The sequence below is a fragment of the Dasypus novemcinctus genome, chromosome 15 (assembly GCF_030445035.2).
Source record: "Dasypus novemcinctus isolate mDasNov1 chromosome 15, mDasNov1.1.hap2, whole genome shotgun sequence".
NCBI lineage: Eukaryota > Metazoa > Chordata > Mammalia > Cingulata > Dasypodidae > Dasypus > Dasypus novemcinctus.
The window spans coordinates 40,689,862-40,715,884 of NC_080687.1; the positions used below are offsets into that span (position 1 = coordinate 40,689,862).

Genomic DNA, 26,023 nt, shown 5'->3' on the forward strand with positions numbered 1-26,023 from the left:
GAGGTGGCGGGGAGCAAGGCACGTCGCAAAAGGTCGCGGTGGAACTTCCTCCGCTCTTCAGCCTCCGCGCTTTACGGTCCGAGGCAATTCCGAAACGGGAGATGTCGGCGGCGGACGGGGCGGAACCCTTGGGTCCTCCTAGCACCTTTGCGAAGCGGGTCCTGGTGACCGGGGGTGCAGGTTTCATGTAGGTAACGGCGCTGCTGGCCGAGCATTGGCTCCTCAGTAACCCCAACCTTTTCCTATGGCTCTGCTTGCGCTTGGCAATTTGGGGCCAGTTTGGTGGGGTTCTGATATGGGGGGGTTCCTGACCCACGACTGTGATCGCCTTACTTTGTCCCCCTGTCCGGCCTGCAAAGACGTGGTTCAAACTGTGACTTCTTTAACACTTCTCCCTGGCAAAGCGTGAACGATGTGGCACTCTCCGCCCTGCTTTCTGGCCTGAGATGTGTATCAGCTGTCACTCCTCAGAAGTGCACGGCTATGGTAACCTTACCACCCCTGCCTTCCACCGTCTAGTCTCCACCCTCACCCCCATATACAGCACACAGGCCTTGTACATTTGGACGCCCAAAAGTGATTTTTAGATTACAATAGGAGCATTCATTTATTCATCAAATCTTTAAAAACTCTGTTGGTACCTGGACCGGAGCTAGATATTTGATGCCTCTTTTCCTTCACAGCTACACTCAATCAGCAAGTTCTCTCGCCCTACCTTCAAACTATTTCCTTAAGGTGACCTCTTCACACCACTCTTTTCTCCATCTTATGGCCATTGTCTTCTACCTAGACTACTTCAGAGCTTCCTGATTGATCATCTGCTTTCACTCTTGTTCCCTTAAAGTCTTTTTCTCACACAGAAATCAGTGTGTTTTAAATAAATCAGATCCTTATTAGCGTAGGGTTTTACTCCAATAGTTCTTGTTAGACCTACACTAAAATCCAAACTTACTATTCTTAGAAGACTTAAGTGTCCTAGTGCCTGCTGTTTTTCCAGCTTGATGTCCTAGCATTCTAGGTCCTTGCTTTTATGCTTTTGCAGTTCAGGGAACACATCAGGCTTGTTTTCTTTCTGTCTTGAAGCCCTTGCTTCTTCTATGCTTAGCCGATTTATCCATGTTTGCATCACTCAGTTCGAGCATTTTACTCAGAAATCAGCAGAGAGGCCTTACCTGACCGCCTACCTAAAATAGACCCACTCCCAACTAGTCTGTTTTATTTTTTGCAACTTTCATCAGTACCTGAAATTGTATAATGCTATGTGTTTACTTGTTTCTTGCCTGCATTCCTACTCTAGAACACAGATTTGAGTACGGCAGAGACTTGTTCACTCCACCTGGAAGAATGCTTGGCCCATTTTATAAATGCCTTCAGTAATTGATGAATGGATGGATCCTTTTTTAATCTGACAGTTGCTTGGGGGAGGGAATCAGGCAGGCAAGGTTCATTTAATGAGAAGAGGATAATGAGCATGAAAAGGTGTGTTTGTGTGGGAGTGCTGAGCTGGGAAGAGTGGGCCCTAGAAAGAACTGCTAAGTACGAACTCTGAGTTCATAACTTGTTCAAGGGCTGATCTTACTCCTTGGTGCCCGATGTTTTAGGTGTATACGCTAAAATCTGGTGGATCATCTCACTGTGATGTTCCTCGGTTCTACCTCATGGTCCTCTGGTTCTACCTCATGGAACCCGGGCACTACTATGGATATCCAAATTAGGATAGTTTCTGTTGTTACCAACCTTGGAAACCTGGGTTCAGTCTAGGATCCACCCTGAGGATTCTTATTTATGTGCCAAATTCTCATACCAACAGAATGCAATTGCATTAGAGCTCCTATGAACATAGGCAACTGACTGTGGTCATACTGACTTAATTTTTACATAATTATACCTTTTGTGTGCTTGAAAAGGCACTTTTTAGTTTCATTACAGTTGCACTGAGCACCACCCATTAGATTTATCTTATGGTGGTTTATCTGGACACTCAAAGCGTGTGTGGATGGCATCATTTGATGAAACTAATTTTTTCTTATACTTAGGACCAACAGATTCTTTCTTTTCCATAGTCTAAAAGGATGAAAGTCTTTTTATATAGATACTGTTAAGTTTGTGAATAGTGTGTGTGTGTGTAGTCAGGGTAATTATATTGCCTCTGTTATGGGAAAATTTAAATGTATCTTTGACTATTTTCCTAATATTTGATAGCTTAGAGAAAATACAAGAATTTAGGAGGTTAAAGTTTTCCACTAACAAGATTTTTTTTTCATATAGTGCATCACATGTGATTGTCTCTTTAGTAGAAGATTATCCCAACTATATGACCATAAATCTAGACAAGGTGAGTTTTATAAAACTGAACTTAGGCACTGAAACTTAACATTTCTAAAAAGTACTAGAGTTCTGTCACACTAATATTTTATTTGGTGTTTTAGCAACTGAGGATCGCATATAGTCATGCTAAATCTGACCTTACATAAAGCCTTTTGCAACTTTTCATTTTATTATAGTTGATAAAGTGAACATTTTTAAGTACAATATTTTTACCAAAAGAAAATCTTCATCCTTCTAAATTCAATTACTAGTCTTTTTCAGAGTTAGGCTTCACCATCCTGATTATTTATTTGATTGTATAACTGCCACCTTCTGGAAAATTATATGACATTTATTTATTTTTAAATTAAAGTACAGTTAAATTAATTAAATTTTGAGAATTTTGCAGTAAAATTGCAGTCTCCTTGGAGAGTCTGAGAGCCATGATTGGTAATCACGAATGATTTTTGAGCTTAAACGCAAGATGCAGATGGTTATCTTAATTCCATAAGATGTAAAATGTACAGGCAAAGAGTAATCCTTAGGTCTTAGGAAATTTTGTCTGACTTACTAATATGAACAGTAATTTTTCTTTCCATCTGCATACCAATTTACCAAAACTTAGGAACAGGCATGATGGTTTATAATACGCATAACACAGGAGTAATTGTTTTTAAACATTGATTCCTTTCTAGTAAGAAATGGTAAATTCTTCTGCCATCAGTGGCTGGAGGCAATCTGGGCAAGAACATTTGTAAAAGTAAATTTTTAAGTTGTATTTTGAAAAGGTAACATTTTTTAAAAAGTGTTTTTCATTTTTCACTTTTAAGATGTCAGACACTAAAAAATACAAGGAGCAAACGCACTTTTGTGAGGATATGTTCTTGTATTACAATCAGAATCAACTATTGTCTTTTAAAAACTGGGACTTTATAGGAAAAACTTATATTTATCACTTATGTTGTTTTTTCCCCTTTTTAATTTTAAGTTGGATTACTGTGCAAGCTTAAAGAATCTTGAAACTGTTTCTAACAAACAAAACTACAAATTTATACAGGTGAGTTTTCTTATAGTTATTGTACTACACCTCTTTAGTCATACAGAGATGCTATCTTTCTACTTTGCGAACTTGGATAATATGGAATTGAAAGAGATACTTATTAAAGGCCTTTTAAAGGATCAAGTAGTTAATTTCCACAAGTTAATTTCCACCATTTTGCTATAAAGGTTACTGCTTTTAGACTGACACAAAAAGGCTACATGTGGGTTTTCATTGCTTGGGACATATATGAATAGCTAATTGAACCTTGCTAGCCTCTCTAATAAGGCCTTGCTGGGATTTGAAGAGATTGGTTTAAGAGGGGGATCGCTCAGGCCAACAGCCAAAAGCCCACTATATTGCTCGTAAGATGGTTTTCCCCCATGAAGGTTGATTGGCCCTGGACAACTGATCCATACTAACCACTATTTGAAGAGTCTAAGGTATAAACCAGTTCATTAATTAGTAAAGGGAACAGTGCTGTCAGACCTGTCAAACAAAACTATCTTATGATTTACATGGTTTTTTTTTTTTAAGTAATTCTATAAACTTCCTTCTTAACCTCAAAGTTTAAAAGAATATAATAAACAGCCATTTCATAATTCTGTTCTATATGAAAGTGTTTCCTTGGGTCATTGGAGAGTTGTTGAGAATATGTGTTTTTAGAAGTAAGTAAACATATAATATCGAGAGGACTCACAATTTTATTTAGTTGTGTAAAATACATTTTTCAAAATGTCATTCCAGTTGTTACACTTACTTTAAATATATTTCACTAAAAGTTACCTGGGAGAAGCGGACTTGGCCCAGTGGTTAGGGTGTCCATTTACCACATGGGAGGTCCGTGGTTCAAACCCTGGGCCTCCTTGACCCGTGTGCAGCTGGCCCACATGCAGTGCTGATGCGCACAAGGAGTGCTGTGCCACTCAGGGGTGTCCCCTGCATAGGGGAGCCCCACGCGCAAGGAATGCGCCCCCTAAGGAGAGCTGCCCAGTGCGAAAGAAAGTGCAATCTGCCTAAGAATGATGCCGCTCACATGGAGAGCTGACACAGCAAGATTATGCAACAAAAAGAAACACAGATTCCTGTGCCACTGACAACAACAGAAGTGGACAAAGAAGATGACGCAGCAAATAGACACAGAGAACAGACAACTGGGGTGGGGGGAAGGGGAGAGAAATAAATAAATCTTTTAAAAAAAAAGTTACCTGGAACTTTAAAAAAAAATGTTAAAAATTTCCCTATTAATATAGTGACCTTAGATTAGCAAGAATGTTATAAAAATAACTAGCACACTATTTAATAGTAGTTGGTGCTCAGTAAGATATTTTTGACATTTATTTGCAAAAATATTTTCAATTGAATGTCCTGTTTACTAAGATACTAGATAAATACATCCTTGTTATATTTGCTTGACCATTTGGTTGAATTTCAAGGTATTGTCTATTAGACCAGCATTGGGGAGGAGGATGTTGGTGTGAATTAATTTTTTCTTATTTTTGTTCATATAGTTTATATATGGTTAAAATGAGTGGGAATTCTCAATAAAACTTAGTTTTTTTTAATGTTTGCTTTTTTATACAGGGTGATATATGTGATTCTCATTTTGTGAAACTACTTTTTGAAAAAGAGAATATAGATATAGTGCTACATTTTGCTGCACAAACACATGTAGGTAAGCATTATTTTGTGTTACAGTTATGATTGCCAAACTTTTTTACATTGGTTAACTATCTTAAATCAAAGTCTAGCAATGGCGTTAAACTAGTAGATACTTCATATAGGTCTTTGAAAGAGGATATACTATGCTCTATCTGAAAACAAGTCTGTGAACACTCTGCCTTCAATATACTTGGTGCTTTTGAGATCACTTTTAATAACGTAGGTTAGACTATAACTTGATAGCTATTGTAGAACTTTGTTTCCTCTCTCAATCTGAGGCAGAGCAGGCATCGTCGCCCTCCCAAAATCCTCAAGGTTGAGGAATGAACAAACATAAGAGGAAAATGCAACCATGGGCCGAGTAAACTTATTAATAGTGTAGTAATGAAGAATGTGTGACATTGATATAAACATAGTGGTTACCAGAAGTTCTGAGGGGAGGGAAGGGAATAATAGGTGGAACATATGGCATTTTTAGAGCATTGGAATTAAGTGTAAATCACAATGTAAACTATAGACCTTAGTTACTAATATTTATTCATCAATTTTAACAAATGTACCATACAATTAAAAGATGTTATTAATAGGGGAAGATGTTCGTGGGGATGGAGAGGGTTATATGGGAATCTCTTATACTTCCTTTTTTTTTTCTTTACACTTTTTTTTTATTAAATAGATCACAAAGAACATTACATTAAAAAAATATAAGTGGTTCCCATATAACCCACTCTCCACCTCCCATCCCCATCATTTTTGTAAATTGTATTTTTTTGAAGATATATGGAATCTGTTATACTTTAGATGTTACTTTTCTGTAATTTAAAACTTATTTTAAAATAAAGTTTATTATATTAAAAACAACAACAAACATTAACCAAATTGAAGATAGTTACTTTCTGAAGGGGAGGAATACAGAGGCAGAACATTAACTGCATTTTTTTTTTAATGTTGTTTTTCTTAATCTGGGTGGTGGGTACACAGATGAACATTATGGTATTATCTATACCATTTTGTGCTGCTGAGATATTTTCTAATAATTTTTAAAATCTTTTATATTGTGAAACAAAAATATATTCAGAAGAATTTAGAAGTATATAGGTAAATAATGATTATGTGAACATCCATATAGCCATGATTGGACTTTGTTTCTAGGCTTTTTTAGTGTCAGAACTAAGGAATAGTTATTTTTTTAATTTATGATTAAATATATCATGAGGTCATACTGAGATATCCAGTTCAAACTCAGTTTTTATTTAACCACATCAATTATATATCTTCTTTCCTTCACTGAAAGCCTTGGTTCTCAACAGCATCATCATAAATTCCCATTTACTTTATCCTACAACATACACCCAAGAATATAAGAATAACAATATCAGCATTATCGAGCAATAAGATTACTGAAAATCATTTTAAGAATTGCCCTGAGTTTTTTTTGTCCTTGTTTCCCGCTAGTAAAGTAACTTGAAATAATTTCTCTCTGTGCATTCATGTAAATATACAGATTCATTTATTTCAGTTTGTTTTTATTTTTTAAAGATTTATTTTGTCATCTCTCCCCCGCCCCCCCCCCCCCCGCCTCATTGTTTTTGCTTGCTGTTTGTTCTCTGTATCCACTTGTTGTGTGCTTTTTGTGTATGCTCATCTTGTCTTTAGGCGGTACCAAGAATCAAACCAGGAACCTCCCATGTGGGAGAGAGGTGCTCAATTGCTTTAGCCACCTCCACTCCCTGCTTTGTTGTATTTCTCATGTTTTTTCCTCATGTCTCTTGTTTTTTTTTTTAAAGATTTATTTATTTATTTAATTCCCCCCCTCCCCCAGTTGTCTGTTCTCTGTGTCTATTTGCTGTGTCTTGTTTCTTTGTCCGCTTCTGTTGTCATCAGCGGCATAGGAAGTGTGGGTGGTGCCATTCCTGGGCAGGCTGCACTTTCTCTCACGCTGGGCGGCTCTCTTTACGGGGCGCACTCCTTGCGTGTGGGGCTCCCCTACACGGGGGACACCCCTGCGTGGCAGGGCACTCCTTGCGCGCATCAGCACCGCGCATGGGCCAGCTCCACATGGGCCAAGGAGGTCCGGGGTTTGAACCTTGGACCTCCCATGTGGTAGACGGACGCCCTAACCACTGGGCCAAGTCCGTTTCCCCTTCATGTCTCTTGTTGCATCATCTTGTTGCATCAGTGTATTAGTCAGCCAAAGGGGTACTAATGCAAAATACCAGAAATTGGTTGGTTTTTATAAAGGGTATTTATTTGGGGTAGGAGCTTACAGATACCAGGCCACAAAGCATAAGTTACTTCCCTCACCAAAGTCTATTTGGAGCAAGATGGCTGGCAACATCTGCAAGGGTTCTGGCTTCCTGGGTTCCTCTGTTCCTGGGGCTTGCTTTACTCTGGCTTCAAGTTCCTTACTTGCTGGGGCTGGCTTCTCTTTCCTCTGTGTGCTGACTTCCCAGGGCTCCAGTTTAAGTCTTCAGCATCAAACTCCAAAATCAAAACTCCAACATTAATAGCCCTCAACTCTGTTCTTCACCATTCCTTTTATCGGTGAGTCCCCACCCACCAAGGGGTGGAGACTCAGTGCCCTAATGACGTGGCCCAATTAAAGCCCTAATCATAACTCAGTCATGCCCAGGTATAGATCAGATTACAAGCATAATCCAGTATTTCTTTCTGGAATTCATCAATTATATCAAACTGCTAGAGTCAGTTTGCCATGCCTGCCAGTCGTGCCAGCTAACTCTCTTGCTTGTCTTTTCCAGGAGGCACCGGGAACTGAACCCCGGACCTCCCATGTGGTAGGTGGGAGCTCAGTTGCTTGAGCCACATCTGCTTCCCAGCTTTTTTTATTTTTAAGAATTACTTCTTTTTTCTTTTTGGTTTAGTTTTTTCAATTATGTAAAGTATATTCATAGTTATAGGGTCAAATCTCTGAAATAAGATATATTTAGAGAAGTGTAGTTTTATCCCTGTCCTATCCACAGTGTTCTATACTTTCCCCTATAAATAACTAACTGTATTTGTATTAATTTTATGGCTTATCCTCCCCTTTTAAGTTAAAAATAAGTATCTTACTACTCTCCTTAAATAATGGAGCATCCTATACACATCTTTCTCCACCTTGCTTTTTTTATGTAACAATAACTCTAGGTTGTCAATCCCAGACCCTTGGTACTTCAAAAAGAAACAAACAATTTATTGAAGTATATCATTCTTACATGAACATGCATAAACAATAAGTGAATAGTAGAAGTTGTGAACTTATAAAACAAACATGCATAACATTATACAGGGCTTCCATATATCACCCCACCACAAATATCTTGCATTATTGTGAAACATTTGTTACAAACTATGAAAGAGCAGCATCATAATATTACTACTGGGAAGTGGATTTGGCCCAACAGATAGGGCATCTGCCTACCACATAGGAGGTCCAAGGTTCAAACCCAGGGCCTCCTGACCCTTGTGGTGAGCTGGCCCACATGCAGTGCTGATGTGCGCGAGGAGTGCTGTGCCACGCAGGGGTGTCCCCCGTGTAGGGGAGCCCCACGCACCAGGAGTGTGCCCCGTAAGGAGAGCTGCCCAGCATGAAAAAAGTGCAGCCTGCCCAGGAATGGCACCAAACACATGGACAGCTGACGGCAGCAAGATGACTCAACAAAATGAGACATAGATTCCAGGTGCCACTGCCACAGGTGGACACAAAAGAAGATCACACAGCGAATGGACACAGAGAGCAGACAACTGGGGAGTGGGGCGGGGAAGGGGAGAGAAATTAAAAAAAATAAATCTTAAAAAAAATTACTACTAACTATATTAACTATAGCCCGTATCTTACATTTCCTGTATTTTCCCCCGATCCCCCCAATTATTAACACCCTATATTAGTATATTTATTATCGTTCATGAGAGAACATTCTCATATTTGTTGTTAATCACAGTCTGTCATCCACCACTGGATTTCCTATGTTACACAGTTCCATGCTTTGTACAATCCATTCAAATTGTACGCTCACTGTCTCTCATTTTCATCACAGAGTTGGCTGTCATCATCTCAGTCAATTTTAGAACATTTTCGTTACTCTAAAATGTTTCCTATTTTTTGCTATTATAAACAGTGCTGCAGTGGATAGCTTTGTGCCTGTGCCTTATTGTCAGTTGACTTTGGAAAGAGATACCTAGAAGTAAGATTTCTGGAGTAGAGGGTAAATACATCTGTAATTTGACTAGATATTTTCACATTTCCTGCCTGAGGGACTGTAAACATTTTGCATTCTTACTCCCATTATATGAGGTGTCTTTTTTCCCCCAATCTCACCAACAGAAATGTGTTGTCAATTTTTTGAATTTTTGTTAATCTGATACATAAGAAGTGGCATTTCTGAGTTTTTAATTTGGATTTCTCTTATTATAAGCAAGACTGACAATCTTAAATTTAAGACTCATTTGTGTTTCTTTGTCTGAACTATTTATTTTTGTCTCCTATCTATTTTACTATAGGGTTGTTCTTTTCTGTTTATTTTTTTACAACTTCCTTATAGGTTGAAGATACTAACTCTTTATCTCTGATATGTTCAAATGTATTTTTTCAGTTTGTCGTTTCTCTTTTTACTTTGTTGATACTTTTTTCCTTTTGTTTATCCATGCAAGAATTTTTATGTAGTTAAATTTTCAGTCTTTTCCTATATAGATTCTGGTGAGTAAGAAGGTAGTTAGGAAAGTTTCCTCCATTCCCAAGTTAAAGTAAATTTACTTTTAAATTATTTTTCCAGCATTTATTATTGTTTTTAGCAATAACAGGTTGATCTGTAACGCCTATCCCTCTATTAACAGAAACTTGAAGTTTCATAATATTTTAATATTTAGGAACATTTAAAATCTAGATATATTTTTTCTTATTTTCTTCTTTTTAGAATTAAAAGTGTTTCCTGAAAAATTGGTACTGATAGTTTTCTGGGTTCTAAGAATTTACATATACTATGTAGTTTAGATTTAAAGAAATAATAAATAGCAATGCATTTGTATTTTATTTCTAAAACTTTGGCAGTTGTGGTGAATGAATGAAGAGACATGAATAGCACTCTCTTTAAACTTAAGTCTACCCTTTGGTGTTTGTTTTGTCCCTTGGGTGTGTTGGTTTTAACTTTTTCTTTCTTGTTCTAGACCTTTCCTTTGTGCGAGCCTTTGAGTTTACATATGTTAATGTTTATGGCACTCATGTTTTGGTAAGTGCTGCTCATGAAGCCAGAGTGGAGAAATTTATTTATGTCAGCACTGATGAAGTATATGGAGGCAGTCTTGATAAGGTAAACTTAAAAATGTGTATTGTACTACTTAGCATGTATGTGATAAAAATCTGTCTTATTAAAACTTACTCTGAGCTTTTTTCATCCTCTGATTATACGCACTTTTAAGTCTTTCCAAAATGTTATTCAGTTGTCTCTTCCGTTCAAATCAAATGATGCCACCTAAGATAGGGAATAGCAGTCTGGTCTTGTAAAAAGTTTTTACATAATATGACATAATATTTTGCAAGAGAGCAGCGGCACTCACTTTGATGATGAAGGTTAGACTGCAGTCTGCTGCCTGCAGTGCTGGTTGCAGCTGCTCATATTTCTCTTCCATTCAGGAAAGCATATTGGAATGCCAAGGAGGAAGTGTGAAATTATTATACAATTTGGGATCTACTCTTTTCTTAAAATCATTCCTAAATATTGTTTTTTTAATACACAAAAATGGCTCCGTTCTCCAGTCTGTATTTTTCATGGTCTGTCAATGTTTTCTGATACATCATTTTGTTTTATTTATATTATTTTAAAATAATTTTTAAAATTTTCACCAAATATACATACATGGTAGGGAAAATATCAAGTAGTTCTAAAAGACTTAAAACAGAAAAAGTAGGCTTTGACCACTGTTCAATCCCCAGTTCTTCATCTGGGAAGCAAACATGTTCAAATCTCTTTCAAGTTTTGCCAGGCAAATGTCTTTCTTCTTGTACTCTTGATGCCCTATATTAAATCTAACATAGTAACCAGAATAATATTTTTTAAAGTAGCCTTATGATCCTCCATGTTCTGGCCTCGCTCTATTTCTTTGACTTCATTTCCCATTTCTCTTCCCCCTCATCACTCTGCTCCAGCTACACTAGCCTCCTTGAAGTTCCTTTGGAAACTTCTACCTCAGGGCCTGTTCTCTCTACTTGCCTTATAGGGTGGTTGTAAATGTTAAAGAAGTTACTGCATGTAATACTCAGAAAAATACCAGACATATTTTTGGGGTTCAATAAATGGTTTTTAAAATGTATTATTTAACCTTTCATGTTTGTAATATGTTTTCTGATTTTTCTTGTTAGAAATTATGCATAATAATTTTTAAAATACATCTTTTTAAATTTAGGAATTTGATGAATCTTCACCCAAACAACCAACAAATCCTTATGCATCATCTAAAGCAGCTGCTGAATGTTTTGTACAGTCTTATTGGGAAAGATATAAGGTAAGAGCTAGTTTCAGAAACTTTTCAATCATTTTCTTTGGACTTAGTTGTTTGAACTCTAAGTCAGCATTAGCACTATTTCATTTTTAGAATATGACACATACCATGGAAAGTTAAATGTGAAGGAATTTAAAAACAGCTGATTTCCTGTGTTATATGGGCAAAAGTGGGACCTACCTCTTCTAGTTCAATTCATCATTTAAAGAAATAATTAGTACATCTTTTTCTATGATTTCAGTAATAGGTAAGGTGTTACTGCTATAGGGAAAAGCCCCGTTGGAATTTCCTGGTTCTCAAGAATCGTATGCATGGAGGAAAACAGGGAAGACAGACTCACCTATTTGGAGTGTGTTCACTTCTGCATTATTTAATTCTCTTGGCTCCCACAAATGGGAGTAGAGGACCTATTTATGTGGGAGCCATTCCTAATATGAATAATGAACTCTAATCCACGACAATTGATTTCCCATTATCTTCTTTTGAAGTTATTAGGGACTAGGTTAGAAAGCAAGCCAAGGATTTGCTTAAGATTCTCTTGTCTTTTGTTTTTCAGTGGCATTGGTCTTTCCTTTTCATGGCAGCTCTTTTTGTTTGTAAAAGTTGGTACAATAGAGAGAACCAACCTGAAGTTTAATATCTACCCAAATCTAGAGTCCTAGCAGTGGTTTCTGAAAAATGAGATGGAAATGTCCTCACTTTTCTGCTACCAAATTTTAAAAAAATATTTATTTTTTGAAGATCCATGAATCATACAAAATATTACATTAAAAAATATAGGAGGTTCCCATATACCCCACTCCCCACACCCCCCACTTTTCCTATATCAACAACTTCTTTCCATAGTGTGGTATGCTACCAAATTTATAAACCTCCATCTGTACTCATCCTCTCCTTGTCCCAACAGAGAAAATGTTCCTCTTTTTACTTTTGGGACCTCTGTCTCTATCTGAATCCCATCCTCCACACCTGTCTTCTCAGGAACCTAACATAGAAAAAATTCTTTTACTTTTCTCTTGAAGGTGTGTGGAATTATATTGAGGCAAAGTCACCCATGTTTTTAAATGCTTCTTATCTTTACATAATCATTATAATTGGACCTTTCCATTGCCTTGATGTAGAATACTCTTTTTTAAGTTTCCAGTTGTCATCACAAGAAGCAGTAATGTTTACGGACCACATCAATATCCAGAAAAGGTAAATTGTACCTTTGAATTCATAGTTTTTAAAAAATGATTGTAATTCTTCATTATTTAAAATAACCTCTCTTTAGTTATTTGTCCAAAATAATTATGTTGTAACTATAAATAATTATATGTGATATGTAGGCCACATGCAGATCTCATCAGATTCAGAGTATGAAGACTTGAGTTTTAGGTCTCAATTTGACATTCACCAACTGGTATGACTTTAGGCCCTTGGAGTGTCTACTTTAAATTGGGGAGTAATAATAATGCTTTAAAAGGCATTTTGAGGATCCAGTGAGATGATATATTTAAAAATGCCTTGGAAACCCTAAAGCACTGTAGAGTACTATACCAGTGCCATCATGCTACAATTAAGACTCCCAGTTTGCTGTCAGATCAACAAGTCAGGATGTGTAGAAATTTAAAATCTAGTTAGATAGTGATGCAGGAAGTTTGTATATAAATTTATCTTACAGTCCACTGGCCAACTGTACCCCCAATTCATCTATATTGTTGTGGACGTGAATATCTTCCAGAAAGTAATACAAATAATAAATAAAGATACATAATTTAAAAACTGAAAATGCCTGTGCAGTTGATTTGATATCAAGTCCAGTTTTAGGCAACTGTTGCCTACACTGCCTAAATTTGGAGACTGGATTGCATTACTCTGTTTGCCTAAATAAAAGGGCCATATCACAATCTGCTGGTATTAATATTAATACCTACTTTACTTAATTTTTAGAGTCTTATAAAACAGGTCCGTTATACATTTAGTATAATTTCATATCTTGCCCTGTTTAACATAATTTTTCTTTGCATCCAAGAGCATGGAAATTAACTTTTCGTTAATTGAACAAGTACTAACTGAGTAAGTGTTAAATATAAAGTGAGAAGTAAGATAGGATTCCTGTCCTTACAAAATCAACAGCTGAGCTTTGTGATGAGAGCAAACTGTTCACAAAGAATTATGATTTTTTTTCACTGTCATTTTATCTTCATATTTATCTAGACATAATTGGATTTGTGAAATAAACTAGCTTAGAGTACTTATATTTATCAAATATTATAGTAGGTTTTTCTCAAACTCCTGAAAAAGAATTTTATCTATATGTGTATTTCTTATTAATAACCAGATTCATATTAATACATGAATTTCCAAAATAAAATATTTATGTATTCTTTTAGGTTATTCCGAAATTTATATCTTTACTACAACACAACAGGAAATGGTATGCTGCTTACATTTGTACCCATATGTATTTGAAGCATATTCATAGTATTTGGTCACAAGGTTTCTTAAAAATCAGTCTTAGAGTTGGATGTTCTACCAAATTTAAGAATCCCTTCTATGTTCTTTTAAATAATAATTAACAATTAACATTAATTTTATTAATAGTTATTTTAAATATAACTATTATTATCTTTATAATTTACATTTAAGCTATTTTCAAGTTTTAAACAATCTATCATAGAACTTGAGTTGTAGATTCAAAATTCAACTTCTGTTTTTATATCATTTTACTGTTTCAAAGGACTTATTTAATTCATAGCACTGTAGTTATTTGTTCAAAATGAATTTATGGCATAAAATTGACAAATATTTCTCAGGGCTCACATATGTTTGCTTCTTTCTACTAAGAACCCTAAGGAGGTTTGGGAATCATTAAAAAAACTACAGATAAAATTTAGTAAAGCCATGAGAATTTGTGTTTCCAGTAAAAGATTTGTAGGATCCCCGTGGGAATTGCCTTCTCTGGAATTGTGCCCAGTTGGTGCTTTACTTTGGTTTGAGAGGGCTTATTATTTTACACTTCATGATTCCATTTCATTTAATCTTTTTAGCTGCATCCATGGATCAGGGCTTCAAACAAGAAATTTTCTTTATGCTACTGATGTAGTGGAAGCATTCCTCACTGTACTCAAAAAGGGAAAACCAGGTGAAATTTATAACATTGGAACCAATTTTGAGATGTCCGTTGTACAGCTTGCCAAAGAACTAATACAACTGGTATGTGTGTGTATGTAAATATATATATGTGTTTATTTTGTATTTATTTCTCTCTCTTTCCCCCTCCCACCCAGTTGTCTGCTCTCTGTGTCCATTTGCTTTGTGTTCTTTTGTGTCCACTTCTGTTTTTGTCAGTGGCACGGGAATCTGTGTTTCTTTTTGTTGCATCATCTTGCTGTGTCAGCTCTCCATGTGTGGGGCGCCATTCCTGGGCAGGCTGGACTTTCTTTCGCACTGGGCGGCTCTCCTTACAGGGCGCATTCCTTGCGCGTGGGGATCCCCTAAGTGAGGGACACCCTTGCGTGGCACGGCACTCCTTGCGCGCATCAGCACTGCACGTGGGCCAGCTCCACATAGGTCAAGGAGGCCCAGGGTTTGAACCACAGACCTCCCATGTGGTAGGCAGATGCTCTATCCATTGAGCCAAGTCTGCTTCTCTCTCTCTCTCTCTATATATATATATATTTTTAAATGGTAGTGTTTTCATAATTGTTTACAAAATTAACTTACAGTTTGCTCAATTTAAAAATGAGTGACAACAAATTTTATGAAGCCAATGTAACCCTAATACCAAAAGCCAGATAAAGATACTACAAGAAAAGAAAATTACAAACCAATTTCTTTGATGAATGTAGATGCAAAAATTCTTAACAAAATACTTGCAAATTGAATCCAACAGCATTTAAAAAGAATTATACATCATGATCAAGTGGGTTTTATTCTTGGCATTAGAAAATCAACATAAGAAAATCAATTAATGTAATAATACCACATAGACAAATTGAAGGGAAAAAGCCCCATGATTATCTCTATTGATGCAGAAAAGGCATTTGATAAAATCCAGTATCTTTTCTTGATAAAAACACTTCAAAAGATAGGTATAGAAGGAAGCAGATGTGGCTCAAGTGATAAGGCAGAAGCCTACCATATGGGAGGACCTGGGTTCATTCCTGGAGTCTCCAGGTGAAAAAGAAGAAGAGAAAGCATGCCTGTGTGGCAAGCCAAATGCCCACATGGTGAGCCAAGTGCCCATGTGGCTGCCTGTGCAGCGAGCCGAGTGCCCACATAAGTGCCTGTGTGGCAAGCCAAGTGTCCACATGGCGAACCTAGTGCCAGTGCAGCAAGATGAGTGCCCATGTGGTGAGCCGGTACCCGCGCAGGTGAGTCATGCAGCAAAATGATGACACAACAAAAGAGAGACCAAGGGAAGAGTCAAGGAGAAGCATAGCAAAGACCAGGAACTGAGGTGGTGCAATCGACAGGGAACCTCTGTCCATATCAGAGGTCCCCAGGATCGAATCCTGGTGAATCCTAGAGGAGAAAGATGAGAAGAGAAGACAAAAAAGAGAAATAGGTATAGATTATTACACAGCAAATGGACACAGACAGCAAAAACAGCAGGGTGGAGGAGGGGGAGGAGGAGGAAAAAAAAAGATAGATGTAAAAGGAAAGTTCTTCAACATAATAAAGGGCATATTTGAAAATCCCACAGCCAACATCATACTCATTTGGGAGAGGTTGAAAATTTCCCTCTAAGATCAGAAACAAGACAAGGATGTCCACTGTCACCACTATTATTTAATATTGTGCTAGAACTTCTAGCTAGAGCAATTAGGCAAGGGAAAAAAAGGCATCCAAATTGGAAAAGAGGAAGTAAAACTCTTTTTCACAGATGCCATGATACTATATTTAGAAAATCTGGAAATATTTACTACAAAACTATTAGAGCTAATAAAAGTTCAGCAAAGTGGCAGGATACAAGATCGACATGCAGAAATCAGTAGCATTTCTATACATTAATAATGAGCAACTTGAGGAAGAAATCAGGAAAAAAATCCATTTACAATTTACAATCCATAGCAACAAAATGACTCAGATATCTAGGAATTAATTTTACCAGGAATATAAAGGGTCTGTATTTAGAAAACTACAAAACACTGCTAAAAGACATCAAAGAAGACCTAAGCAAATGGAAAGATATTTCATGTTCATGGATTGGAAGATAAAACATCATGAAGATGTTGATTCTACCCAAAGTGATTTATAGATTCAATGCAATACCAATCAAAGTTCCAACAGCCTACTTTATAGAAATAGAAAAGGCATTTACCAAATTTATTGAGAAGGGAAAAGGATCCTGAATAGCCAAAAACATCCTAAAAGAGAAGGACAAAGTCAGAGGACTCACACTTTCTGACCTTGAAGTGTATTATAAAGCTACAGTGGTCAAAACAGCCTGGTATTGGCATAAAGATGGACACATTGATTAATGATTTGGATTAAGAGTTCAGATATAGACCCTCACGTCTATAATCGACTGATTTTTTTTCTCTTTATTTTTTTTTAAATGTTACATTCAAAAAATATAAGAGGTCCCCATATACCCCCCACCCCCCTCACCCCACTCCTTCCACACCGACAACCTCTTTCATCATCATGGGACATTCATTGCATTTGGTGAATACATTTTGGAGCACTGCTGCATCACATGGATAAGGGTTTACATTGTAGTTTACACTCTCCCCCAGGCCACTCAGTGGGCCATGGCAGGACACATAATGTCCAGCATCTGTCCCTGCAGTACCACCCAGGACAACTCCAAGTCCTGAAAATGCCCCCACATCATATCTCTTCTTCCCTCTCCCTATCCTCAGCAACTACCATGGCCACTTTCTCCACATCAGTGCTACAATTTCTTCCATTACTAATCACAATAGTTCCATAGTAGATTATCAGTAAGTCCACTCTAATCCATACTCTATTCCTCCATCCTGTGGACCCTGGGATGGTTATGTCCACTCCACCTCTATATTGAGAGGGGGCTTAGATTCCACAAGGATGGTGGATGCAATTCTCCTACTTGCGGTTGTAGGCACTCTTGGCTCCCTGGTGTGTTGGTTGACTTTCTTCACCTCCTTGTTCGCTGGCCAGGGTAAGTCCAATAAACCAGAGGGTAGGAGTTGCAAGTCTGCTGAGGCTCAGGGCCTGGCTGTCACATGGCCAGTCCAGAGATTCAGGTCTCCTGAGTATATACCAACCCCTGCGCCAACCACAGGTCCGGTAAAAGTGACAGAAGAGGAATGTGTAGAAAGGTCAATATCTGTACATCAGCTGCAGCAAATATAATATGAACATGTAAAAATATCATTGCTGGAGAAGGGACAAAGTATTTGATGTTGGATATGTGGGAGTACCCTATATTATATATGTGAATTACTGTGATCTGAAACTTTTGTGAAGACAAACTAATAGTTAGAAAAAAAAAGGAAGGATGTAGACACGGAGGAAGAAATGAAAGAAAGTGCGTTGCCACTGTATATACAGGGCAACACCTATTGCAAGTGATGAAAGGCAAAACATCAAAAACAAAGCTTTTTCATTTTTTCATTTTTTGATACCCCAATTTATTTTTACTTTATTTAATTTTTCTAAATTAGTATGTATTTTATATCTAACCTTTAAACCCACTACTATATTCCATTTTACTGTTAATGGAACCTGGCAGTACATTAGGCTTCATTTTTTTGTTTGTTTTTGTTTTTTTTTAAAGATTTATTTTTTATTTATTTCTCTCCCCTACCCCTCCCCAGTTTTCTGCTCTATGTGTCCATTCACTGCGTGTTCTTTGTCCGCTTTTAATCTTGTCAGTGGCACCCGGAATCTGTGTCTCATTTCGTCACATGATCTTGCTGCGTCAGCTCTCCGTGTGTGCGGCACCATTCCTGGGCAGGCTGCACTTTTTTTGCGCTGGGCGTCTCTCCTTACAGGGTGCACTCCTTGCACATGAGGCTCCCCTACGCAGGGACACCCCTGTGTGGCATGGCACTCCTTGCACGCATCAGCACTGCGCATGGGCCAGGTCATCACAGGGGTCAGGAGGCCCTGGGTTTGAACCTTGGACCTCCCATGTGGTAGGCAGATGCCCTATCCATTGGGCCAAATCTGCTCCCCTAGGCTTCATTTTTTAACAAGTTTGGACTACGGAGAGTTTTAACTATGGCAGGGAAGGAACACTGGTGTGGGGTGTTACTGATGAGGAGCACATGTATACAGGGTACATAAAAATGTTTGGATATTTTCATAGTGGTTACAGTTAAAAATGACAACTGAGGGAATGCTGAGTTCCTAGCCAGGGGAGCTCTATCACATTCCCCAATGGAACAGCAACAATACCCCAAGTGCAATGGCAAAGACCAATAAAGACGGGTGACCCAACAATGAGCCCTTGATACTGATAGCTGTGATTATGAACCTGTGCGTCTGAAATATGAACTAGGCCTAGAGCTACAGGGTGCCTAAGAGTTACCTCCTGAGAGCCTCAACTGATTTTTGATAAGCCTGCCAAGTCTACTTTTCTGGGACAGAACAATCTCTTCAACAAATGGTGCTGGGAGAACTGGATATCCACAACCAAAAGGATGAAAGAGGACCCCTATCTCACTTTTTATAAAAGAATCAACTCAAAATGTTCAAAGACCTAAACATGAAAGCCAGGACTATAAAACTCCTAGGAAATAACATCTACAAGACCTTGTATAGGTTATGATCTATTAGACTTTACACCCAAAGCACGAGCAACCGAAGAAAAAATAGATAAATTAGACTGCCTCAAAATTAAACGCTTCTGCACCTCAGAGGACTTTGTGTAGAGCATAAAAAGGCAGCCTATGCAATAGGAGAAAATATTTGGAAATCATACATCCAAAAAGGGTGTAATATCCGTGGTATATAAAATGATCCTACAACTCAATAATAAAATGACAGATAACCTGATTATAAAATGGGCAAAAGACCTTAATAGACATTTTTTTAAAGAAGAAATACAGATGTAAAAACACATCTGTATTAGCTATTAGGGAAATGCAAATCAAGGCTACAGTGAGATATCATTTCACACCTACCAGAATGACCACTGTTAACAAAGCAGAAAACTACAAGTGTTGGAGCAGCTGTGGAGAGAGAGGGATATTTGTTCACTGTCGGTGGGAATGTAGAATGGTATAGCCACTGTGGAAGTCTGTTTGGCAGTTCCTAAGAAAGTGAAGTCTAGATCTACCATGTGACCCAGCAGTACTGCTACTTGTTATATGCCCAGAAGAACTAGAGCAGTGACAACAACAGACATTTGCATACCAGTATTCATAGCGACATTATTCACAAATGCCAAACAAGTGTCTATCAGCCAATGAATGTATAAACAAATGTGGTGTATACACACAATGGAATATTATTCAGCTGTAAGAAGAAATGAAGTCATGAAGCATAGGACAATGTGGATGAACCTGGAGGTCATTATGTTGAGTGAAGCAAGCCAGGCACAAAAGGACAAATACTCTGTTATTTTGCTATTATGAGCTAAATATAAGGAGCAAATATGTAGTTAATAGCTAGAATATAAGTCACCAGAGAATAGAATGTAGTTAAAAGAATGGAACACTGAGGTTTATTATGTGCAGAATTAGTGAAAAGTTGTAAATGTTTATAAATGAAGAATAGAAATGGTGAAAGAACATCATAAGATTTATAATTAATAGGGCTAACATATGGTTATGATAGTCCTTTGTTTTTTGTTTTTCTGTGGCTTTTTGGAGTAATGAAAATGCTCTAATATTGATTCAAGTGATGAATGTGCATTTCAGCGATTATACCAAATGCCACTGATTGTACACTTTAGATAAATTTTATGTTTTATGAACAAAAAAATAATAGGGTGAGTTGGGGGAAAAGTAACCAAATGTAAGATATGGATTATAGTTAGTAGTAATACTTTGACAATGCTCTTTCATAATTTGTTACAAATGTTTCACAACAATGCAAGGTATTTGTGATGAGGTGATGTATGGAAGCCCTGCATGATGTAATACATGTTTGTTTTATAAGTTTACAACTTTCACTATTCAATCATTGTTTATATATATTCATGTATGAATGATATACTTCAATAAATTGTTTGTTCAAAGATTTGTTTTATTTATTCCTCCCCCTCCTTCCGTTCCCCCCATCTGCTCTCTGTGTCCATTCACTGTGTGTTCTGTGTCTCCCTGTATTCTCATTAGGCAGCTCTGGGAACCGATCCTGGGACCTTCCGGAGGGAAGAGAGGCGTTTACTCTCTTGCACCACCTCAACTCCCTGTTCTGTTACGTCTTCTTATTTTCTCTCCTCTGTGTCTCTTGTTGCGTCATCTTGCTGCACCCCAGCTCTCTGCGAGACCAAGGACTCCTGCATGGGGCAGCTTTCCCACCCTGGGTGGCATTCCCATGCAGGGTGGCACTCCTGCATGATGCGGCATTCCTGCGTGGACTGGCACTCTGCATGGGCCAGCTTGCCGCATGGGCAGCTTGCCCTCACCAGGAGGCCCTGGGCTTCAAATCCTGGACCTCCTATATGGTAGATGGGAGCCCAATTGGTTGAGCCACATCTGTTTCCCCGTTTGTTTGTTTTTGAGGTACCAGGGGTCTGGGATTGAACCCAAGACCTCGTATATGGGAAGCTGGTGCTCAATCAGAGCCACATCAATCTTCCTGGAGTTAGTTTTTTTGTTTTGTTTATTGTTTGTTTTTGTTTTTTCAGTAGGCACCAGAAGCCGAACCTGGGACTCCCATGTGGGATGTGGGTGCTCAACCAGTTGAGCCACATCTCCCAATAAATTGTTTTGAAAATGAAAAAAAAAATTTTTTAACAGAGAAGCCATTATTTAAAAAAATAAAAATAAATGGAAAATGAGATTTAAAATTACATATACTAAGACATACTGTAATTTGAAATTATATCACTTATGTAGTAACAGCTTTTCAGAAAGGGGGAAATAAACCCTAACACATTACATGTACATACCCATTGTAAGACATACCTCGATTTCAGAAATATTCTATTCTTTCTGAACTTCAGTTGGAATTTAGATTATAAAGTATTGAGAGTGTTAATAAAATGTTGTCATTTTAGCCAATCTCCCACTTTGAAGAGATTGTTTTCCTCTCCTTTTTTAACAACTACTAAATACTATTGTTATTCTCTAGTCTCATTTTATAATTTGACTGAAAAGCCTTTTCCATTTTGACAGATCAAAGAGACCAATTCAGAGTCTGAAATGGAAAACTGGGTTGATTATGTTAATGATAGGTGAGTAACAAGGGTAAAACATCAGGGAAAGATTGTGAAATCTTATGTACTTTTAAAATAATGAAATATATGTAGTTAACTGGAAACTTGTTTATCTCTTTTGAGTTTTCTGTTAAAATATTTTTCCCTAATTATAAAAGTAATACAAATTGAAGTGTGGTGCTAGTACTTATTTGGCGTGTGACTTAATGAAATTTCCTGACCTTTTCCAAATCTGAGGTTTCCTCGAGTATGAAATAGGGATAATAATTTCTTCCTTAAAAAAGTATTTTAAGACTTAATGTGGCCATGGTGGCTGCTGGGGGTAGGGAGTGGGAGGAAGAGATGAGATGTCGGGGGCATTTTCAGGACTTGGAGTTGTCCTGGGTGGTGCTGCAGGGACAGTTACCGGACACTGTATGTCCTCCCATGGCCCACTGGGTGGACTGTGGGAGAGTGTGGGCTATGACGTGGACCATTGACCATGAGGTACATCAGTGCTCAGAAATGTATTCACCAAATGCAATGAATGTCTCTTGATGATGGAGGAGATTGTTGTTATGGGGGGAGGAATGGGGTGAGGGGGTGGGGGATATATGGGGACCTCATATTTTTTTAATGTAATATTTAAAAAATAAAGACAAAAAAAAAAAAAGACTTAATGTATGTAAAATACCTGACCCAGAGTCTGGCATGTAAGAATCCTAATAAATTTATGTTTACTTATTTATTGATTCATTAAACATTTATTGAGTTCCTTCTGTATGCCAACCACTGTACTTAAACTAAATTTGGCTGAAATATGAAAAGGTGAAGACACAGAGGGTTAGGCATCTGGGATTATGGGTAATATACATACATACATTTGTGTGTGTATATGCATGTGTGTATACTTTCTTTTACATGCATTTTCTATAATAGTGTCATAGGGAGTTTTTTTCTTAAGAAAAAATTTGGATTACTCTAAAGATGTACGAACCACATTTATTTCTTAGTATTTAAATTTGTAAATACATATATTCACATTACCTTTTTAAATCTGTTTTTTCCCCAAGACCTACCAATGATATGAGATATCCAATGACATCAGAAAAAATACATGGCTTAGGATGGAGACCTAAAGTGCCTTGGAAAGAAGGGATAAAGAAAACAAGTATGTCATGAATTGAGCATACTTTGGGCATGGGGGGTTGTTCAGAAAAATTTAAAGACAGAGTAATTTATCTTTAAAACACTATTCAATTGTCGCAGAATATTGTGATGAATCATGTTCACTTTTCAAATTATGTTCAGTAAATTTCTAGTAATGTTTCCTATGCATCTTGAATTTTATAGACTAATTTCTGATCAGTGTTCTTATATCTTATTATTATTTATCAAACACCTATTTCATTGATTCCCAGATGCATATTATTTCACTTATTCATATCCTTGAAAGGTAAAGGTTTTACAATTACTAGTGTCTTATAATTATTATTGCAGCTTTTCTCCTTTCTTAGTGGTATGTAAAATAATGGTCCATCTTATGATCAGTGGTATCTTAGATTTGATGAAATATGGCAGTTAGCAGTCTTCAAGTGTCTTGTGTCTTTTTATATTGAAATAAATAGGAAAATAATTTAGTATGTGCGTAAGGATACTACTTCATGTATTTATGTTAAAGCTTTATTTAGAAATATAGCCATGAAGAAAAGACCTGCCCAAATGTAGAACAAAAAGTCTTGGCTTTGAGCTTGAAATATAAAATGCTGGTGTTGAATTATAAAAAGCAATTCAAGGATAATTTTTATAACTGTTAATTTTTAGTTAAAGCCTTTACTGATAGTATAACAAATGATATGATGTATTAACAGAAGGTAGCTCACTTCATCCTACAATGCTCTGATATAATATTACCATATTCACATGAAAAGTATTGTTTTTCCTACAAAATAACTTTAAAAAAACAGTTTTAATACTTGTTAATGCAAATGACTTATTCCAACTCACCCCCCCTCACAAATTCCTTAAAATCAGAGTGTCTTAAATATTTACACCAGCAAGTTTAGTATTTAAGGACTTTTGAAGGTAAAAGGGAAAAACAGTTGATTTGTAATTCCAAGTTGTTATTTAGTGCAGAATCAAATTGTTTTCATTATTAGGCAATCCTTGTCTACTGATTAGCTGATGGACAAGCTTATCCATGCAAGGCATTGTCTTTTCTTACCTAGCAGGTAAGAATTATCTGTTAGTTGGTTAACTAGTGTTCATTTTTTCATTTTTTATTTTTGTTTTTCTCTATCAGTTGAATGGTACAGCGAGAATTTTCACAACTGGAAGAATGCAGAAAAGGCACTAGAACCCTTTCCAGTACAACCACCATTTGTATAGTCAGGACAGTTTTTGGAGAAAGAAGAAAATTATCCTACCTCAACAGACGATATGAAATCAAGTGACCAGATGGAATACTTACTTTACATTAGAATTGGAATCATGACTTTTTGTATAAAATTCAAATGCAAAATTCTTCAGTCTTCAGAAGAGTTTCAGTATTGGCACAAGATTTAAGTATAAAATTTATTCCAGAAACCCTTTCTCCTGTAAATTAGGAACTAGTGGGCATATAAAGACCCCTGCCTAGGCGTGGGCTGGAAGGCAAGAGTCCTAGTTCTGAGAACAGTACTGGGGAAATGGCGGCCTTTGCTGGTGTTAAACTTGGTGAGCTTCCAAATCTTTCTCACTGCCTAGAAATTCTAGGCAATATAGGATTAATCTTATCCCCTAATTCATCTTTTTTTTTTAAAGGTCTGATGTGCTATAATTGCTTTAAAAATGGAGCAAAGTGGAAGCGTATCTAGCACTTTTTAACTTTTGATATTTTTGTAAAATTAAATATTTTTAAAAGAAGAATATGCATTTTATATTTTCAAAATCAGTCGTTAACTACATATAATCAGAAAATTTTTATCATGTAATTTACTGTTTGAAATCATCTTATTTATAAACTTGTCAGTATTTTAATGTATTTAATATAGAATGTGGGTTTTAATTTAGTAATGTGTGCTTTTGTTTATTTTCCTGTAGAAAATAAAAAGAAAACAAACTTGATTTTCTGATGCTATCCTAATTCCGGATCTTTTTTATGTGTCTGTGACCTTGTTTCTACCTTCTGAAAGCCTTTAAGATATTTCTTTACATATCAGTGTTCTTTAATTTAATTATTCTATGCCTTTGTATAGGTTTTTTTCTTTCATACATGTGCTGCTGGGGATTTAATGGGTCCTTTTACTCTACACATTTTGTCCAGGAAATTATATTTTTTCTTTGAAATATATCCCCCTTTGTTTTCTGTGATCTTTCTTTTTGGAATCCCTGTTAGTTGGGTATTGCGTTTCCCATATTGATCCTCTTAAGAGTTTTATTTTTCAACCCTATTTCTTATTTCATTAACTCTTTATTTTTGTTCTACTTTCTCTGAGATTTTCTTGATTTTAAATGCCAAGTTCATTGAATTTAATTTCCAAGGATGCGTTTGTCTTCTCTGTTCTTTTTTCATAATAGTCTGTTCTCCTTTTATGGTTATATTTTGTCTAAGGACTACTCTCCCCACCCTCCATTTCTTACATGTTTCATTTAGTTCCTTTTATGTTTGTGGGTTTATTTGTATGCTGCTTTGCATATTTTGGGTCATGTTGGAATCTTTTGTCACTTATCTGGTTAACCTTGGTTGTCTGTTCAGAGTGTGGCTCTAAAAAGTTATTGGAAGTTTAGCATGAGTGGTCAGGGGCACTCCCATTGTAGAATGAGTGGAAATGGGAGCAATGGGGGCAAATTGTCAGTATTTAAGTATTTTCTTTGTATTCATTTTGCTTCAGCTTGTGACAACATATGCCTCAGTTTTATTTCTGGAAACAGAGTAAAGGAAGCTAAGTGACTTTCCATTTAGAATGCAGGTTTTAGAATGGAGACTTAAGTCTGTTATAGTCTTAAACTTTTTTTGGTCCCCTGCCTTACCAGACTCCCACTGTATCTAGCTGTCCCCTTGTCCATACTTCTCTTCAATTTCTCCAGACAATAAACCTTTTCTGAGAAACAGAAGGGGAGGGCAGGTGCATCAGTTGGGTCCTCTAGGAGGCAGATACTGAGATAGAGTAATGTCTATAAAAGATAAAAGGGGAGGAAGCATATTTAAGGAGAATAATGGTTCTGGCTAAGGCTTTACAGGCAAAACAGGCAAACTCAAA

General features: G+C 36.8%; 1 protein-coding gene across 1 annotated transcript; it reads left to right on the top strand.

Annotated features, from left to right (window-relative positions):
• On the top strand, positions 1-24,906 carry TGDS (TDP-glucose 4,6-dehydratase). Its single transcript, XM_058276505.2, has 12 exons — positions 1-187; positions 2,269-2,335; positions 3,296-3,364; positions 4,931-5,021; positions 10,172-10,314; positions 11,408-11,506; positions 12,641-12,700; positions 13,879-13,922; positions 14,536-14,701; positions 21,763-21,821; positions 22,856-22,953; positions 24,085-24,906. Exons 1-12 carry the CDS (start codon positions 102-104, stop codon positions 24,168-24,170), a joined length of 1,068 nt encoding a protein of 355 aa, XP_058132488.1. The 5' UTR covers positions 1-101; the 3' UTR covers positions 24,171-24,906.
• Positions 24,907-26,023: the final 1,117 nt, after the last annotated feature.

What these genes read in the sequence shown, in the direction of transcription:
- TGDS (XM_058276505.2), top strand. Translation starts at nt 102, where the DNA reads ATGTCGGCGGCGGACGGGGCGGAACCCTTGGGTCCTCCTAGCACCTTT. An exon ending in CTACAACACAACAGGAAATG is followed by an intron (nt 13,923 to 14,535) that starts GTATGCTGCTTA and finishes TAATCTTTTTAG; the next exon opens with CTGCATCCATGGATCAGGGC. An exon ending in AGAAGGGATAAAGAAAACAA is followed by an intron (nt 22,954 to 24,084) that starts GTATGTCATGAA and finishes TTTCTCTATCAG; the next exon opens with TTGAATGGTACAGCGAGAAT.